Source organism: Nelumbo nucifera, chromosome 1, assembly GCF_055504915.1.
Source record: "Nelumbo nucifera cultivar China Antique chromosome 1, China Antique-T2T, whole genome shotgun sequence".
Classification (NCBI taxonomy): domain Eukaryota; kingdom Viridiplantae; phylum Streptophyta; class Magnoliopsida; order Proteales; family Nelumbonaceae; genus Nelumbo; species Nelumbo nucifera.
This window is the reverse complement of record NC_142649.1, coordinates 115313489-115329188: the sequence shown is the minus strand read 5'-3', so window position 1 is coordinate 115329188 and position 15700 is coordinate 115313489. Positions and strand designations below refer to the sequence as shown.

The 15700-nt window shown below is 37.5% G+C and overlaps 1 protein-coding gene across 2 annotated transcripts in view; it reads right to left on the bottom strand.

Annotated features, from left to right (window-relative positions):
• Nucleotides 1-1299: 1299 nt before the first annotated feature.
• The window catches only part of LOC104601865 (vacuolar sorting protein 39-like), a 43669-nt gene continuing 29268 nt past the window's right edge, over nucleotides 1300-15700 (bottom strand). The window contains exons 7-13 of one of the 2 annotated variants that reach the window (XM_010265362.3): nucleotides 7110-7439; nucleotides 6467-6688; nucleotides 6091-6333; nucleotides 4417-4854; nucleotides 2467-2565; nucleotides 1774-1997; nucleotides 1300-1662 (exon numbers count right to left, since the gene is read on the bottom strand). In XM_010265362.3, the coding sequence (XP_010263664.1) occupies nucleotides 1794-1997; nucleotides 2467-2565; nucleotides 4417-4854; nucleotides 6091-6333; nucleotides 6467-6688; nucleotides 7110-7439 (1536 nt within the window). In that variant the 3' untranslated portion in view covers nucleotides 1300-1662; nucleotides 1774-1793. Of the gene's footprint in view, nucleotides 1998-2466; nucleotides 2566-4416; nucleotides 4855-6090; nucleotides 6334-6466; nucleotides 6689-7109; nucleotides 7440-15700 lie in introns of both variants that reach the window. The other variant, XM_010265360.3, reaches the window with a different exon arrangement.

Genomic DNA, 15700 nt, shown 5'->3' with positions numbered 1-15700 from the left:
CGTTTGAAAAATAAATAAATAAATCATCTAACAACTGGTGATCCAGTGAACACATGTGTTGATGCTTGATGCACACCAATACATTGCAATATTTTGAATCTTGGATAGCAACACAAATCATAATTACAAACAAATGAATACAAAATTAAACCGAATGCAAATTTTGCATTCGGATCAGATTTGTACGGTAATCAAACAGAGGTTAAGGTTGTAAATTAATTTGTAATAAAGTATAATCAAAATTGGATGAAACTACATATGTCTCCATTAGATTACATTTTTCCTTAGTAACCAGAATACCTTCTGCTAGGAATGCTGGGAAGCAACACAAAAGCTGCAAAATACCTTGGCTGTCACTGCCACTATAGAGTATAGAAAAAGGTAGGATCCACAGTTCGACCAGATTTACCTACCATTCCACTTGTTTCAAACAATGAAGAAATGATGAACCACCTGTTTATTTGTTTTGAACCACTCTATCTCCTACCCACAATACAGTGTAATGGGAACATCTCCCCATGAATGACAAGGGACTTGGGGAGATATTCCCCAACACGTGCCTGTACCCTGTAGTGTTCTGTGGGTAGAGAATTGGGGATGTGGAAAAAGTTTGAAGATCCGAGCTCTGCCCTGTCCTTTTCACTTTTATATGGTCTTTCTTCCCTCGGTTGTGCTAATTTGTCAAGTAATAGAAAATATTCCATCTAATGCCCAAATTCTGGCTCAGTTTGGAAGAAATACAAATACAAATAGGTAGATAGCAAAACTTTGTACGTATAAATATGTACAGTACTGTATTTCTAAACCTTGTATTTGCTCCCTAATCCCTACATAATAATGAACTAGATTGGGGCATTGAACTAAGTTGAAGTAGGGAGAAATTTTTCAAAATTTACAACGCACATCTGGAATTATTGTTTTTCCTAATAATGAGGAATCCTGGGTACTAGTGATTGTTTAAATAGCATGTGGACAGAGTATATGATCAGTATGATACACCCCAATTTGTGAATTGTTGCTGCACTAAATCGACAGTAGCAGAAAGTTCCCTTTAACAAGCTTTTTGTTTATTTATTTATTTTTTGGGATAGTTCTTGTTAACAAGCGTATCAATGTGTAAGTATATATGAGTGTATATATGCATGCATATGTGCATTAAAAAATTGTTATCAAGCATATCATTTTGCGTTTAATTTGGGGAAATATACAGATACAAATCCCGCCTCTCCCCGAACACTAAATATATAAACTTCACAACCAATTTCCCAAAATGTAGCTTTAGTTGGTTAAAAACAAAAAAAAAAAAAGCTGTAAGATAATATATTTTGTTTCTTCTTCCTGAAACATTTTTGCACTACAGTTCTTTCGGTGGCATTGCTGATGACTAAATCTTGCCATGCAGGACTAGTTGCTCGCACGAACATTGTTAAATACATCCTTTAACCAACTTGAATAACAAGATTGCTAGACTTGATGCTTCTCACACACACACACATTGAATAACAAGATTGATATAGATGCAAATAAAGCACACCCCCCCCCCCCCACACACACACACACAAAGCTCCATTTTCATAGAAACCAAATGTACAAACTTAGTTATAATTCTCACATGTCGCACTAGGGAGCATTGCAATGAGATGCTTTACTTCTTAGTCATGCCTGTATTAAGAGGGATAAACAAATGACATGAGATGTCATATAACAAGGTTCACATGACATCATGTCTCTCACCAACTTCACTCCAGGAAAAACAAGGAGATGCGATCTTACTCAGGAATGTAAAAGCTAAATTAGGCCCTCTTCCTTAAAGGTGACCCTTTCACCACGGCTTTCATACTCTGTGAGTCTCTAAAGCAAACAAAATGCACAAGTGTCTTTCCATTGGGGTAGACTGCAAAAACACTAGTCCCTATCTTTTTGTTGCACAGAGAGCACATGCTATCACTGCTTATCTTCACAACTGTTCTCCTTTGTTTATAAAGTTCCTCTTTCACCTGCTTCATAAAACAAGTAGATTTCCTAAATACCTCAATTTAGCAAATTCTCTGGTTGGTTTCAAGTAATGCTATAGAAATTTTGAGGGCATCAAAGTAAGAAATTGAAAAATGAGACTATAAGTCTATAACTAGTCTGTTTAAGATTCAGACTTCAATGAGGTCTAGGCTCAGTCCTGTACAGACTAGAGTGTCTAAGGCATGCCAGTACACATAGTATACATAGCAGGCTGGTCTGAGCAACCATTATATGGTCACTTACAAAACCTCCACCATTTAGTTGAGTTGAACAGATGATTGTCACCATTAATTATTCATCCTCTTTGTATAAAATTCCTACCCTTATTTGTGATTGGCAATGTCCAGAAGAACTTGAAATAGAATATTACAATTGAATTAATGTTTGGTATAGAAGAATCACAATGTGCAATGGATACTGCACATTTTGACTCATAGCACTCACACTCACCTGCAAGTTCTCACTTTGTCGCAAGCTCTTGATCACTGAGAAGTTACGGTGTGCTTCACTGGTTGTTCTCAGAAGTGGTCCAAGAAATGGAAGCAAGTTCTGTCAAAACAACAGAACTCCTCAATGACACACAGAATCAAATTATATGACTCATAAGCACAATTAAACAAAAGTAAATTGATGAATAGCATCCCATTCAAAAGTGCAAATATTTGATTGTTTCCTATTTGGCCATCTGTTTACATAAACAGATGGGGATTCAGATTTTAAAAATTGCATCTGTTTGAATGGATTGGATGCAGATCTAACCCTATTTCATCTCATTAAGATCCAAGTCTGATGAAATTATATAATTATATAATATGTGTGTATTATATTATATATAGATGCATATATAATCATGTATATAACATGCATAATAATATATAATTATATAAGTTTATGATTGATAAATCCATCATTTTATATTTTATACAAATTGATTCTATATGTTTGTCAAAGAATGGTTAATTTATTTATAATTTTTAAGTTTTTTTCATTATTTTAAGATGGTGAAACAGACTCGGATTAAATCCAAAATCCAAAAGAATCTGAATCTGATCTTAGACCCCTTAAATCTGATGGGATTTTGGATCAGATTTAGATTTAGGTTTTTAATAATTATATTGGCCCAGGAAAAAGGTAGGCCACATTGAAGAAAGAATAAGAGAAGGCAAGAACCAAATCTGTGTTTTCTTCTCTTTTGGGACCCAAAAGATCTTGTCGCATGGAAGATTCCTGTGTTGTTTAGACTTAATTAAACAACCCAATAAACAGACTAGTTCCTTGTATCTATATGTACATGTACATACACGTGCATAATAACTGCTTTGACAGTTGCAACATTGGAAACCAAGGAGTATCAGGCATCAATTGACCATTCAGGAATCAGGACCCATATGCATCAGGAAATCCATTTGGGTTGAATTGCTATCTTCACTGCAGGGGCGGCCATTGGACCTTTATCTAGGATGCAGCAGATTCAAGGAGACACTCAAGAGGTCATTAGGTGGATGCAGGAGGTTCAGGCCTTTGGCAGATCTATCATTATCTTCAGGAAGCTTGACCCTTGGATAATGGTGTTTAGTATGAACACCTTGTTCAGTTGAGTTCAAAGAGACAAAGACCAGTGATTTCTTTTTGCAAACTCTCTAGATAGAGGGAAAGCTAGTTAGGCTTTGTGGGGCCTAACAACGAGTACTAGGACCTTTTTTATAATAAAGAACACATCTCATTAAATTAAAAGAAAAAAGGATAATACAAAATAATAAGTGAGATTTAGCATGCAAAAGAAAGAAAAATCAACTGATTAGAGGATTAAAACCCCAAAAAAACTTGACATTATCAATTACAATATCTAATACAATGAGGGTGAGCCTTGGCGCAACAGTTGGGTTGCTCCATTGCAACCTGGGTGACCAAGGTTTAAATCTTAGAAACAGCCTCTCTGTATGTGCAGGGGTAAGGCTGCATACATCTGTCCCTCCCCAGACCCCACATTGGTGGGCCTTGTGCACTGTGCTGCCCTTTTAATATCTAATACAAGAAATACCTTTGCACACCCCTATTTTTATACCTCAGATGATTAGTACAAGAAAAAACTTACTTTTTTCATATATATAAATATATGTATTAATACTTTGAATTTTTTGACATGAGATGATGTTATCCCAATTGGTCAACATGTTTGCCATGTTATACAGAAAGAGTTATATTATGTCTTGCATTTATATACTAGACTAGAAGGAGAAGCTAAAGATGCAAGTAGATCATCTTTGTACCAAAAATTCTGTTTCTTAATTATTTTCTCTCCTCTCATGTATATCTTTGTTTTCCATACATTGTAAAAGCTTAATGGAGTACTATGGCATTTTAGAAGTTAGAAAAGCTTTTTTATGAATCAGGTTGTACCTGTAGCTTAGTCTCCCTTGGTAAGAGTTTAAGAGCCTGAGCTCCATTAATTCTATCCCATCTCCTGCTCAAAAGATCTAGGACCTCATCAATCATCATGGTAGAACCCCCTTCCTCACTTTGTTCATCTCCATCACCATCACTTCGCCCGCTACCGTTGCTGCTGGAACTGATACGAATGTTGTCTGCACCCTCTATCTCAGCAATTTTCTTTGCACGAGCCCCTTTAGCTCTGGTTGAACCAACCTTCTGGATGCCAGTATGTTGAGATGATACTAGATTTTTTATCCGCTTTTCAAACTCCCTTGTTGTTCTCAGAGGATTAAGATATATTTGCAGAAGGGTTAGATAGATGTTGCTAAAAGATTTAGAAGGCTGATGCTGTTCGCTCTCATAGACACGATCGCAGTAGGCCAGTGCCATATCAGGAACATGAAGCTAAAATTTGACAAATAAATAGGGGGTTCAAAAGATGTATAAAACAATATATATATATATAGCCACATAAGAGCTTATTCAAAACAAGAAGGAAAATTTTTCATATGGTCCCCATCTTAGATTTCAAAATTTAGATGCAAACTGCAGAACTGACTTCAATTTCACTTATCAACAAAGATTGAAGTCTTGTTCAAAATCTCCAAATTCTGAAATTCTGTTTTGGCTTTGATGGTCATCATACATAGAAGAACTAGAATAGAGACAAGAATGAAAAAAAAAAAAGGAAAAGAAAGAAAATAAGGGTAGAATAAAAAATCATGCTTTCCTTTTAATTTGCACTTAAAAGTTCTACAGAATCCCAAATGAAATGAAAAATCCTACCACGATTTCAATTAAAACTCCAGTTTCAATCCTAATCAAAGGTCAAAACCCGGTTTGAAATCAAAATTTATAACCTTGTTTTCTAATGACCCTTGGAATTCCATCCAATTCTTTTAGAGCAAGTCCCTTGTTTCCCTCTTAAGGTTGGAGAAATTCACTCTAATAATCAAAAGAATAGCATGCAAGTTCCCAATACACCAATTGGGTGTGGATAAAATAAGCTTGTAAACCCAACCCAGAGGACAAAACTTTCTCTTTTAACTCTATCTTCAGCATGCATTTGATATACAGATTGCTTTATGAAATAAATAAAGAGCTTTATTTACAACTGGGCCTAGTCTTGTTTCAGCCATTTTTCTGGCGATACATACCATGAGGGATAACATGGTACATTCTGAACTTACAAAGGTTCAAAATGCAATTACCACTAAGCTAATTGTCAGCTGTTCAGAAGCCCATTTCAAGTCCTCATGCATGAGTTGGACGCAAAAAGTTTGAACTGTTTTGAAGAATAATTACTATAATCGAGTAAATGAAAAATAATGTTAATGGGGTCCTTAAATGTGAATACTTCATCCAGTGGGTGCAGAGATAAGGTAATTCTCTAGTCGATTTGTTAACTAGAGAGGAGTGGGACAGGGCCAGTTGTATTGGGAGACTGCCCTTTCAGGATAGACTTGAGATTTTTTGTTTATTGTTTTATGAAGGGATGAAAGAATGTCATTTTAGTGGTACCTTAGTTCTCCAACTATGGGAGTCTCATTTTGTACTCTATATTTCACTTCTTAATGAAGTTCTCTAGATCTGTTATAACTAGAACAAATGAGATGCAAATTTGAGATCACAGAGTAATACCTTATGTACATAGAGAGATAAGGCAAGCTGGTGTTGATTCATTTTCCCCAACAAAATTGCACGTTCCTCATACAAAGCATCAGATGGAAGACGCTTCAACAGACCCTCTGGATTATATCCTGAGATACTTTCTAAAGCAGACAATAATTTCTTGCGTGTTGGAAAATAAGCTTTCTCGTCCCACTTCTGTTGAGAATTTAGATCAGCATACCATTCAAGTACCTCTGAGAGGTAGATTTGCACCTATGAAACAGAACCGATGAATAAATATAATTCTCTTTTATGTAAAAATAACAACATGATAATGGCAGTCATTTAGGAAGGAAATACTATTTCAAAACTGCTATGAGGAATATGAAAGGAGAAATTCTCGCACCATTTCATTCTGAAGGTTTCCAGATATTCCATTTTCATTCATTGCAAGCATAAGTTCTAAATATGTAGCTTGCATATTTGGTGCATGCTGCTTTAAGTAAGAATTGACCAAATCTGCTGGAACATTTCCAGACAAAAAGAGCTCAATTGTTTGTGTTGGACAGGTCTCAAGAACATGCATAGAGAACTCCAGGACAAGCATAGGTTCTGTTCCACAGAGAGGCTGCACAAGAAAATCCATTGAGAACATGTTAAAAGATCAATTAAACATCAGCTTCATACTTAGTACATCAAACCCCCAATTTCTTCATTATAAACTTTTGAGGCCACCAATATATATATATATATATATATATATATATATATATATATATATATAGATATACTGCTTGGTCACTAAACTAAAAATTACTTCACAAGCAAGCAAAAAGTGATGAATTGAAACTTGCCTTATTGATCTGGAATCCCCATACCTTACTAGTTCATTACCCCATGGGATGCAATAGGATGTTATAGAATGAAACAAAATTTAATATAAAATCCATATTGCTGCTTTTTCAGCACTCTTGTTCATTTTTCCATCATCTTCCCAAGAATTATAGCTTCTCTACGAAAAAAAGTATGCTCTGAATGAGAAGACTTGCCTTCAGATACTCAATAATCATTTCTGGTTTGAACTTTTGGGTGAGATCAGATTGCTGTTGTTCCGCGTTTGATTCTTCTACCAATCGAGTCAGAAGTGTTAGAGCTTCACGGTGCATTTCATTGCACTTGTAGAGTTCCAGCAATGCAGTGTTACAACTCTTTTTCTGCAAAAATTCCTCACATATTTTTATATAACAATAGTTGGGACCTTTAAGTAGCTCTAGTGCAGCTGAAAATTGCCCAGTAAGAACCAGAGCCTGGATTAATGCTGTATCCAAAATTGCAGCCATCTCTCTAGCCCCTGAATTAACACGGACGTTCCCACGGCCCTAAGGATGAAAATAATTTGTGGTTAGAGAACAAAAATACCAAATAAAAAAATATGCCTAAACTGAGGTATTTATCCACTTAATGATTTCCCAACAAAATCCATGAGGTCTGTGGTTTCAACCAATACTTGTTCATAATTGCAAGCTAATGGAAGCCAATAATATAGAAAAAAAAATCCATTAAAATAGAACAACATCAAGAATTTTGATATCTGTGAAACTTAGGCTTGGGTGTTCATGTGTCAATCTAAGAGATAAGTACATGGCATCAATGATCAACCATATCATTATACCTGATACATCAAATGTTATTTCCTTTGGTGCTGTGAGAGATATTATACAAGAACATTATTCAAATAGAAGTGTAGTCCATGGAAGATAATAGTAACTACAATCTGTTCACATGGATGTAACTGCCATGTTTCAACATGAACATGGGGTTTCAGACACAGTAAGCCACCAAAATCCAGAAACATTTAAACATGGCTATACATATACATATGTAAACATGTTTGCATGTACTATGAAGGCATGTATTTATATGCTTGTGGACTTTGCATTTTACCAAATAGAAATTAAAAAAGAAAAAAACAAACAAATGCAGTGGATTACAATATAAACTATATAGGGCACACCTTTGTGTACATCTTCGAGGTAAATAGGAGTAGACACATTCATGTGTGTCCAACTGTATCTGACTGACACTTCTTGACACAGGTGGCTGCATATCATAGTGTACTAGTTATTTTGCAGCCCTAAAATCAAACATCAGTTTCCAAATGGTGCAAAAACAACCATCAACCCCTCTTTTATGCCAAAAGGGTTCTCAAATTGTGGATTTTAGTATTCATGTTATGGGAAGTTAAAATTTTCAAGTTGTACAGATAAAATAGCTCAAAAGATACTTATCACAAGTTAGAAAGGCTTCCATGAGTAAGCTAAAGAGTTACCAGATACATGACATGACCACTATGTTTACATTAAAATGGTTTTCCCATCATGAATTTCAGATATATGCCTCAAAGATGGAATATGTAAACTATAATAAGAAAAGAACACTAGTTATTGGATGTTTCTCCATGAATAATGTTGCAATTTCTCAGTCATAGTTAACATAAGATAATTTTATTTTAGATGACTGTAGAGAGACTGGGCCAAATGGGCCCTAATATTTCTTTTATGTTTAAGTAATGTTATATCTGTTTTATGTGTTAATGGGCCTGTTAACCTCTTTTTAAGTTCTTTTAAGTTACTGCTTTGCTGGCCGCCCACTTAACGGACAGACTTGTAATTAGCATGACTAATTAAGTTTAATAAAAGATTAGTGAAGGGAGAGAGAAATCCACCGAACTCACTTCTTCTTCTCCATCTTCTTCTTTTTTTTTTTTGATAAATAAAATCATTTTTCATTAAAATAATGATTAGATACAAGAAAAATCCCTCAGAGGCGCAAGGAGCAGCCTCTCCAAATACACAAACTACAACAGAGAATACATGAATGTTGAAATTAAAACAAGTTACAGTTGTGCCCAGAACAATGTTTCCCTATTTATCCCTTGTTTTGCCAAGACATCGGCAAAAGCATTAGCTGATCTCCCAAACCACTGTACTATTATAGACATATTTCTTGTCAGCCATTTGAATTTCTTTAGCTCATTTTTGTAGCCCCAAGTGACATCCTCCAGATTATTTAACCAGTCCACCACTGTCTTAGAGTCTCCTTCAATCAGAAGCTGCTCCACGCCCACTTCTTTTACAAGAAGTATTCCTTGTATTGCAGCTAACAGTTCTGCCCAGATAGAGTTCCCAACACCTAAAGGGGTAGAGTAGAGTAAGACAACCTCTCCAGCCTCATTCCTCAGTACACCTCCCATCCCAGAGGGACCCGGGTTACCCTAGCTACTCCCATCAAAATTCAGCTTCAAAGAACCAAGAGGAGGGGGGACCCAGCTAGTCAATACCCTTACCTTGTAGGAGGAACAGCTTGCTACCAACTTCCAAAGGTGATACCAAAGACAAAGATTCAGGCATGGGCAAATTGTTTCCACCCCTTCATTAGAGCCTCTTACACCTCCCATCACTACTGAGGTAACAGGTCAGCCTTCCTCTGACCCACCTACTACCTTCCCAGACCTTGACCTTCCTATTGCCCTTCGAAAAGGCAAGCGGAAGTGTACAGCCCATTGTATCTCTAAACATTTGTCCTACAACCTTCTATTCCCTACCTATTATTCTTTTCTTGCCTCTGTTTCTACCCCATGTGATTCCCAGGTCTATACCAGAAGCCTTGTGCAAACCTGAATGGAGGGATGCTATGATGACTTAGTTAGATGCTTTGCATAAGAACCATACATGGGATATTGTGGACTTACCTGAAGGGAAGGAACCAATGGGTTGTAAATGTGTATTCACTATTAAATATCATCCTGACGGCACTATTGAGAGGTTTAAGGCTCGATTGGTTGCTAAGGGTTACACTCAAATGTATGGTATTGATTACCTCGAGACTTTTGCTCATGTGGCCAAAATGACATCAGTTCAAGTCTTGTTGTCTCTAACTACTACTTTTGATTGGCTCCTTCATCAGTTTGATGTTAAAAATGCCTTCTTGAATGGCGACCTACATGAAGAGGTCTATATGTCTTTACCTCCAAGGATGTATGGAAAGGAAATGCAAGGGAAGGTGTGTAAATTGAAGAAGTCTATTAACAGCAGAAGAGAGGAGAAATAAGGAAGAAGAAGAGAAGGGAAAGGTTTTGGAGTTAATTGAACTGACTGGCGGCGCTAGCTTATATTATTATATATAGGGTGACCATAATTAAAAAGGAAAAGACCCTTATGCCCCTACTTAAGTTAGAGTACATAAACAATGATAAAAAATCCAGACCAAACATACCCTAACTCAACAGAATACAAACATAAAAAGTAAAGTAAGCATTCAAACACTCGCCCTCAAGTTGGGACATAAATGTCAATCATGCCCAACTTGTCACACAAATTATTATGCCGCACATGATGAAGGCCCTTGGTGAAGATGTCTGCAAGTTGTTCTTTGTTCTTTTGAACTGACATATGGAATGCACACTTCTCCGCTCACAAGTTTTTCTCTAATAAAATACATGTCCACTTCAATATGTTTTGTTCTATCATGGAGGATTAGGTTAGCAGCTTTGTTGTCACAATAGAGTGGCATAGGTTTGTTAACTACAAAACCCAGCTCTCCTAACAAGTTTTTTATCCACATGATTTCAGCAACTCCATGAGACATAGCTTTGTATTCTGCTTCAACACTGGATCTAGCCACTGCCCACTACACTTTGCTTCTTACTTCTCCAGGTGACTAAGTTTCCTCCCACAAAGGTACAATACCCGCTCGTAGATTTTCTATCATCGCCTGCCCATGCCCAATCAGCATCTGTATACACCTCCACTTTCAAATGCCCATGTTTCTGGAATAGAAAACTAGCTCCTGGGAACTTCTTAAGGTATCTAAGGACCCTTTCTACAGCTTCAAAGTTAGTTGTCTTAGGGTTATGCATGAATTGACTAAGGACACCCACTACATAAGCAACATCAGGTCTAGTCATAGACAAATATAAGAGTCTCCCTACAAGTCTCTGGAACTTCTTCACATCTTTCAAAAACTCCCCCTGATTGCCTCCCAGTTGATGGTTGGGTTCAATGGGTGAATCAATTGGTTTCACTCTTAACTTGCTTGTATCCTCTAATAGATCAAGTACATATTTCCTTTGGGAATTAAAGATGCCTTTTTGAGAGCGGGCGACTTCAATCCCAAGGAAATTACATAAGAGGCCTAGATCTTTCACCTCAAATTGGGTAGCCAGGAATTTCTTCAGCTTCTGTATTTCAGTCTTCCAATCCTCTATGACCACTATGTCATCAAAATACATAATTAAAGTTGGAATTTTCCCTTCAGCTTTCTTCACAAACAAAGTATGATCTGACTGGCATTGTTTGAATCCCATCTACTGTACAGCTAAGTGAAACTTACTAAACCAGGCCCGAGGTGATTGTTTCAAACCATATAATGATTTTTTTAACCTGCACACCTTTTGCTCACTACCTTTGGCACAAAAACCTAGAGGTTGAACCATGTAAACCTCCTCCTCTAAGTCACCATTCAAGAATGCATTTTTAAGACCCAACTTGTGAAGTTCCCAGGTGAAGATTAGCTGTCAATGAAAGGAGGATTTTGATCGAATTCATCTTGGCTACTGGAGCAAAAGTCTTTGCATAGTCTACTCCATATACTTGTTTAAACCCTTTGGCCACCAATCTAGCTTTGTACCTTTCTACCGAACCATCAGCCCTATGCTTTACTGTGAATACCCACTTGCATCCCACTGGTTCCTTTCCTTCAGGAAGATCCACCAACTCCCAGGTGCCATTTTTGTGTAAGGCATTAATTTCTTCCTTCATTACATCTGTCCATTTAGGTTTGGATAAGGCTTCTACCCCATTCTTAGGAGCAAAAACACTATCAACAGAGGAAAGGAACACACGATATGAAGGTGAAACATGATCATAGGGCACAAAGTGAGAGATAGGATGATAGTACAAGATTTAACACCCTTTTGTCTTAGCAATAGGAACATCAAGATCATTAATAACAACGGGATCACAATCAAGAGGTTCAAGAATATCAATGGGAACAAATGTACCTGGTTGACGAGGAGGATCTGCCTCTAGAGAGTCTAATGATGTTGGTTGCACAGTTTTAGGTTCCACGGCTCTTGAACTCTGCTGGCTCTTATGGCGGTGAAGAAAGACATGAAATGGAGGAGGATCAAGCAATGAAGGTAATTGAATCTGAGCCTAGGTGTGTTTTTCCCCCTCAACCCTACTCTTTCCCTAAGGAGAAACCGAGAAAAAAGGTTGACTCTCAAAGAAGGAGACGTCCATGGAGACATAGTACTTGTGTGAGACAGGATCATAGCAACGATAACCCTTTTGAGATAAAGAGTAACCAAGGAACACATAGGGAATGGCACAAGTATCAAGCTTACCACGAGTAGGAGACAAATCATGAACAAAGCAACGACACCCAAAAAAACGCATTGGAATAGGGGACAGAGGAGCTGTAGGAAACAAAATTTGATGTGGTGGGGCCTTGTACTCTAGCAACCGAGATGGCATATGGTTGATGATATATGCAACGCACATGACAACATCCATCCAAAAGCGTTTCGGAACATTCATATGGAGTAATAAACCACGAGCTACTTTAAGAAGATTACGATTTTTTCTTTCAACGACACCATTTTGTTGGGGTGTCCTAGCACAAGAGCTCCGATGAAGAGATCCACATGAAGCAAAGAACTCTGTGAGATCACTATGGAAGTACTCCTTTGCGTTGTCCGACTGGAAGATATGAATCTCAGTTTGGAATTGAGTGAAAATCATGCGTAAAAAATATTTCACAATCTTTGGCACTTCGTCTCTAGATCGCATAGGATAAACCCATGTATATCTAGTGTAGTTATCAATCAAAGTAATGAAATACTTATTTCCAATCTCAGAAGGTAGAGTAACAGGACCATAAACATCAAAATAGACAATATGAAAAAGAAATTCAGATCTTTTATTTCTTAAAGGAAAAGAATTTCTACAATGTTTGCTCAATTAACATGTTTGACATTACAACTCACTAACTAACAGAAACTTAAATAACTCAGGAAATATAAGTTTTAAAGACTCAAACGAAAGATGACCAAGACGATTATGCCACAAATAGGCATGACTCTCACAAGATGAACTTAAGGACTCTGTAGCCACAAAACTGGCTTTATTCTCCAACACGTAGAGACCATCCACCATGCTGCCTCTACCAATCGTCTTCCCCGAAGCCAAATCCTGAAACACACACGAAGGAAAGGTCACTGAACAATTCAAGGAGTGAGTAATACTGCTAATGGAAAGTAAATTGATAGGTAATTTAGGAACATGCAACACATTAGAAAGGGTAAGACCAAGAGGAAGGGAGATGGTTCCTTGACCAGCTATGGTGGAAAATGACCCATCAGCCAGTTTCACCTTATCTCTCCCAGAGAGGAGGTTATATGCCTGAAATAAATTTGACTTACCAGTCATGTGGTTTGAGACTCCAGAGTCATTTATCCAAGGGGAATAAGATGTATGGGATGACACATGGAAAGTAGTTACAGTGTTACCTAATGTAAACGCAAAGGAGGTAGAAGGAGTAGGGTCGGAATCCATCTGGCGAAGTGTCCTACCATATAATTCCAAGTAGCCACGAAAGGAGTTGATGATCTCTTCCTTGGGGTCATAACCAGAATATCGCGCTTGGGGTACCATGCGACTAGTCTCTTGAGATGCCACATATGTTGAATTATATTTCTTCTGACTCTGCTGGGTTGGCTTCTTACTCAGATTAGATGTTGATTTCTTACTCAATTCCTGAGCCCATTTAGGCTTATCATGAAGATCCCAAATTCCCAACATGTGTCTCTAGTGTGCCTGGACTTCTAACACTAAGTGCACCAATGCTTGTCTTTGTCATCCACTCTCTTTCGTGAATCACCATTTTTAAAAGAACCTCTGACATTTAAATTTGCACCCCCTCGGATAGCTAGTGCAACCACCTCCCCCTTTGTACAATTCATCACACTTCTACTCTCTTCAAACTGAACTAAGGCATAAACTTCTTGAACTGAAGGTAAGTTCTTACTTCCTAAGATTTGTACCCTCATGAATTCATATGTAGGATCCAGCCCCAAAGAAAGGCAAATAACCGTTGTTGGGAAACAAGTGACTTTCAGGCCTTTGCATCTTCATCACACTTCCAATTCACATTTTGATAATGATCCAGTTCCTAAATTGATGTCAGATCTGAGTAATACACCGAGAGACTCCTCTCCCCTTGCTTGCAAGTGGAGGATTCAGCTTGTAATTGATATATCTTTGCATAATGCCTCTTCTCTTAGGTAGATTTGGCTTGTTCCCATATTTCACAAGCTGTTTCAATCCACATAAATGTCTTCCTTACTTGTGGCAGCATGGAAGAGTCATGACATCACCATACTATTTTCTTGGTCCCATCCGTCATGTTCAACACTACCAGTCTTTGGTTTCTTCACTTTACCATTAATATACCCTATTTTCCCTCTATCAGTAATGTAAAGTTTAATTCCCCTAGACCATTCAAGATGGTTCAGTTCATCAAAGGGAATTACAGCCATGGGGAAACTCATATCCATCCCCCCCACTCAGTCCATTTTGACCTCTTAGAATTCCAAAAGTTGCAGAATTCTCAGAGGACATGACTCAAACACTTTTCAGATCCTACACACACCTTATGAGACAGTCCTAGAAACACACCAAAGATGCAGCCCACATGTACACACTGCAATTTGAACACAATCTGAACACAAACCAGCTTTGATTGTCCAAAAAAGAACAAGATTTTAGGTTCATTTCAGTGCTGTACTGCCCTAACAATCACACTCCAACTTCCAGACCATCCAAACACATCGACTACCAAGAGGGGTCATAAAACAGTATGGTCACACCACAAAGGTAAAAAAACCAGGCCATCCACGACCTACAGGTCTTGTATTTTCAGGTATGGATCACATGATCCATAAAAGAAGAGGTTAGAACCTCACAACTTCTCTAACAGCATTCAGCAGTCTTGATTCATTTGTTTTTTTCTTGGTACACAACCAAGAGAAAAGAAAAAAGGTAATAGAACAAGTTTGTACCAGTCGTAGGTCAGCCTTTTTATCACAGTCAAAGAAGACAGCAAAATAAGGAAGAGATAACTTGTTCGATCTGCACTCAGACCTAGTAGAACCGCTCTGATACCATATTAACAGCAAAAGAGAGGAGAAATAAGGAAGAAGAAGAAGAGAAGGGAGAGAGAGGAGAGAAAGGAGAAGAGAAGGGAAAGGTTTTGGAGTCAACTGAACTGGCTGGCGGCGCCAGCTTATATTATTATATATAGGGCGACCATAATTAAAAGGGAAAAGACCCTTATGCCCCTATTTAAGTTAAGAGTACATAAAAAATGATAAAAAACTACTTTAACCAAACTAAACGGACCCTAACTCAGCTGAATACAAACATAAAAAGTAAACATTCCAACAAAGTCTCTTTGTGTCCTCAAACAGTCCCCTAGAGACTGGTTTATTGATGACATTGTGGTTACTGATAATGACACTCAGGAAGTGATTAAGCTCAAAAGATTTCTTAACACTGAATTTGAGATAAAAGATTTGGGG